Source organism: Octopus bimaculoides, chromosome 20 (assembly GCF_001194135.2).
Source record: "Octopus bimaculoides isolate UCB-OBI-ISO-001 chromosome 20, ASM119413v2, whole genome shotgun sequence".
Classification (NCBI taxonomy): Eukaryota; Metazoa; Mollusca; class Cephalopoda; order Octopoda; family Octopodidae; genus Octopus; species Octopus bimaculoides.
This window is the reverse complement of record NC_069000.1, coordinates 778,875-783,434: the sequence shown is the minus strand read 5'-3', so window position 1 is coordinate 783,434 and position 4,560 is coordinate 778,875. Positions and strand designations below refer to the sequence as shown.

The window sequence follows — 4,560 nt, the reverse complement described above, 5'->3', positions numbered from 1 at the left end:
ATATATATATATATATATATATATATATATATATATATGTATATATATATACACACACACATACATGTATGCACACACACTCACACGCACACACATATAAATACATATATATATATTAATATATATGTATGTATATAATATACATACATATTAATATGTATATTATATACATACATATATGCACACTCTCAGACAGTTATCTAGAAAACTATCTACTTGGCTAAACTAGTTAGATTAATAGAAATACACTGATGAAATTGATAACATGAAACATAGGTACTTACCCAAAAGGGGGAACCACAGAAATGTACTATGGAATCATTACCTGACATCACTGAAAAGGGATAATGTGATTACAGGTAGTGCTATTGTCTTGTGTCACTGTTAAACTAAACTAACAATTCAAAAGACTGGCCTAGTTTTGGTGATATATCTTGAATAATAAAGTTACTAATAGATTCTCACACAGTGTGTGTGTGTATGTGTGTGTGTGTGTGTGTGTGTGCATGTGTATGTGCATGTGTATGTGTGTATGCACATGCACGTATGTTTGTGTTTGTGTGTGTGAGTATGTGTGTATGTATGTATCTGTGTATTCGTGAGCACATGCATGTGTGATTGTACTTGTGTGTGTGTGTGTGTGTGCATGCACGTGTATGTGTGTACACCTGTATGTATAATCATGCATGTTTGTGTATATGTGTGTGCACATGTATATGTGTTTGTGTGTGTGTGTGTGTGTGTGTGTGTGTGTGTGTGTGTGTGTGTGTGTGTGTGTGTGTGTGTGTGTCCACCAAAAACCTTCCTGTTTCCCTACTTTCCAGGTCTAAATCTTTGGAGTGGCCATTCTTGATGCCAGCAAGATGAAATGTAGGTCAGGAGAGCTTTCAGAAATGTTAGAATGCAAACAAGTGGATGTGTGCTCTCTGCAAGAACCCTGCTAGAAGAGGAACATCTGCCATACTCCTTCTTGAGCAAGAAACATGGTAACAGTTGGCATGGTAACAGTTGGCATGTTGTTAGCAAAGAAATTGGTAGAGAAGGTAACTGAGGTAGTCATAGCATGTGACAGAATAATCCAGCTTAGATTTGTCATAGACAAAACAACAATGACAGTTTTCTTTGCATGTGCAATATGTCTAGAGCTAGCAGTTGAACAGAAGTGTATTTATGTGGCCTTTTACAGACTACCTCAGTAAAAGTGACAGTAACCTTCATTATAACAACTAGTAATTTTAATGGATGTACTGGGCAACATCATTACAGCATTTCTAGAATACATGGTAGCTATGGATATGGTATAAAACTGAGGAATGATCAAGACTCCAGGAGTTCTTCAGGAAATTCCACCCCAACCACACACACACCACCACTATTCAGTTTTCAGTCAGGTGAATACACAGACAGGTAGATTTTATTACCACCAGAAAATGGGATAAGCAATTGATTGTAAATGCTAAGTCTTTCTCAGGTGAAAATGTTTCACCCAACATACATAAATGGTTAGAGTTTAAAATAAGAGTTACTCTGACTGGGAAACCTGGAAGTTGAAACGTCCACTGCTGGTCATTAGTTCCGAGATAATAACAAACACTTATGAGAGTAGGGAGGAGGATTGAGAGAGAGAGACGTATAAAATAAAGGAAAACTGATGGTTTTACAGGATAGCCCACTAAGGGGTAAGGTCCTGGTGGTCCCCAGACAGAGAAATTGGTGGAAAGGAATATAAAGGTCTCTCCAGAAAGAGATAAGAATGATGGTCTGGAATCATGGGGGTGAAAAAACGAGAAACAAAATCAGGAAGTGTAAATGAAAGATGGGCCTTGCTTTGAACCGCAGTATATGATCACCATCATTACCATAGCTACTACAACACATACCATCACAATCACAAGCACTGCCATAATAACGACTACAAACATCACCATAGCTACTATCACTTAAGCCATCACATTCCCTAACACTATCTTAGTGACTACCACCAATATCAACAGCAGTGCCACTTGAATCATCACAGGAATCAATACATCATTGCTCAATCTGCTAAAACTAACAACTGATTTCTCCTTCAAATCACAACCTACTGTCTCAGTAAATGAAGGAGACATTGTATAATGTAGTCCATGTTAAATATAGGGCTTCTTGGTCAAGGCTGATCAGACTTGACCCGAGACAAAACAACAATATAATCACACAGTCAATTTGACCACAACTCTATCATCACTAAAATAGCAAGTATGTCTCCAAGTGGTCACTCAAGCTTCTAGAAACTATAGCTTGATTTCTTTAAAATTACACCCTAACATCTTGAAGAAGTAGAAACATACAGGGTGTCCACAAAGTCTGGGTACATGGGGATTAACACATACTTTAAGAAATTATTATTTCTTATATTTAATTGTTTATGCTATGATTTTATTTACTCCATGTACCCAGACCTTGTGGACACCCTGTATAATACATAATGTCTGAGAGAAGGAAGGAATAGTCATGGCTAAAGTACCTTTGACTACAGATTTACAGTGTCTTAGATGACCTGGGGTTAAACAAAAAACAATATATGAGATGGTCGTGACTGGAATACCATTATTTATGAGTATACTTGATCATCATAAACAACAACAATGACAATAACAACAACAATAGATGTATAAAATGGGATGGTTATGGCTGGAGTGCCTTTGGTGATTGGTTTTCTCATACATGACAAGCCTGAGGTTAAACAACAAAAAGGACAACCAATATATAAGATCGAATGGTCATGATTGGAATGTCTTTGGTCAAAGGTTTAGTTGATATCCTGGGGCTAAACAACTACAACCAATATGTAAGATGCAATGGTCATCATTGGAATGCCTTTGACTATGAATCTGCTCATTCATGGCTGTCCTTGTGTTAAACTGACTTGGCTGCCAATAGTGACAAATTAACCTAAATCAAGATATGTTTATTACTGTGTTTATGTAAACATGATTGAGTTCTGCTATGTAGTGAGACCTATATTAATGAGAACAAGCCTCAGAAACTAGAGCATCAGGATTGTGAATCATAATACTTTTTTTTTATTCCAACTATGGTTCTGTGGGGAGAGCATATGATTCTAGTTGTAATCATTTAACTACAAGTCCATGGCTTCTGAGAGAAATTTTTCAAATTAGACAAGACTAGTAACGTAGCTGGGGTTGAGGTGGAGGGCAGTTCAACCTCAGTGATTCTTTTATGGGGGTGGGGGCAGCACATTTTGGTCGACTGTATAAGCCTGAATAGGCTTGACACCCCAAAGTGGGGTGGGCAAATTCAAAGGCTGTCCCACACTCTTTCTACATCACTAGACAAGACTGCTTTCACCTCACCCATCAGAAGGTCCTCCATGTTCAAAAGTGTATAATTGTTAGTGGGTGTGCAAAGCAGCAACAGAAGGAATGCAGACTTATATATCAGAATTCGTGGGGAAAATTTTCCCTAGGATGGAGAGAGGAATTTCGGAAAATTCACACGAGTCAGCTTTGTTTCCTCATAACTTTCCCAAACATGGGTATTTTGTAATGAAATTTTCAGATGGTGTAGATTAGAATTATACTGGAATTTAATGTGAAAAATAAAATTGTTGGGCTCGTACACATCACAATTTGTTTTCGAAATTTCAAGTTGCACTTTGCAGATATACGTGATGTGCGTCAATAAGTATGCATGCGAATCTATCCATTTTTTTTGTATTAAATTCCAATATAATCGTAATCTACACCATTTGAGAGGTATTTATATAAAAATTTCGTCAGAAAAAATTTTCATTTTTCTGAAAGTCATGAGGAAACAAAGTCGATTCGCATGAATTTTCTGAACTTGCTCTCCACACCGTCAAGAAAAATTTTTTCTTCAAACAAATTCCAATATAATCAGAATCGAACCATCAGATGCATATTTGTAGAAAATATCTATTTTTCTTGAAGTTATGAGGAAACAAACTCGAAGGTGGTGCACACTCGTGTAGGTATGCCCTGGCCTAGATACACTTATGTAAATTTGCGATAAAAACACAGGCTGGAATGCTCAATGCGAAGTTAAACAATCACAATTAATTTATTATAAATATAAACAAATAATTCAATATCCATTATTCTTTTCCTTTATTTAAGCCGTATAATATTGACGTAGATAGTGATTGGCCCTGTGGCCTAATGGATAAGGCGTCGGCCTCCGGAGCCGAAGATTGTGGGTTCAAGTCCCATCAGGGTCGTTGGTCACTTACCTTCTGTTTTTTTTTAATTCCTTTCCGTTTTTACTTTCATAAGTGGGTGTATATAATAAGGAGGAATGTAAGATTAATTCAACACTTGTTGCAATATTTGCAACTTCTATAACGCCATTTATTATTCATATTTTTTTTTTACGCACCTAAATATTTCAAGAAATTCCCAAAGACTAGAGTCAGAAATTATTTAGTGTGTCAAAAGCGATAATTTTTGGATGATGTGAATGTTTAAGCATTGTAGATTACAATTCTTTAAATTAAATTTAATTAAATTTTAAAATATAAAACGGTGGACGTTTAAACATCAC

The 4,560-nt window shown here is 36.2% G+C and overlaps 1 protein-coding gene and 1 non-coding gene across 2 annotated transcripts in view; one reads left to right on the top strand and one right to left on the bottom strand.

Moving 5' to 3' along the window:
- LOC106867613 (multidrug resistance-associated protein 1) overlaps positions 1–412 on the bottom strand; it is a 40,107-nt gene extending 39,695 nt beyond the window's left edge. The window contains exon 1 of the mRNA XM_052975183.1: positions 285–412. Within this exon, the coding sequence (XP_052831143.1) occupies positions 285–332 (48 nt within the window). The 5' untranslated portion in view covers positions 333–412. The remainder of the gene's footprint in view (positions 1–284) is intronic.
- Positions 413–4,164: 3,752 nt separating this feature from the next.
- On the top strand, positions 4,165–4,237 carry Trnar-ccg (transfer RNA arginine (anticodon CCG)). The gene has a single exon. It is a non-coding gene; the product is annotated as a tRNA-Arg (tRNA).
- Positions 4,238–4,560: the final 323 nt, after the last annotated feature.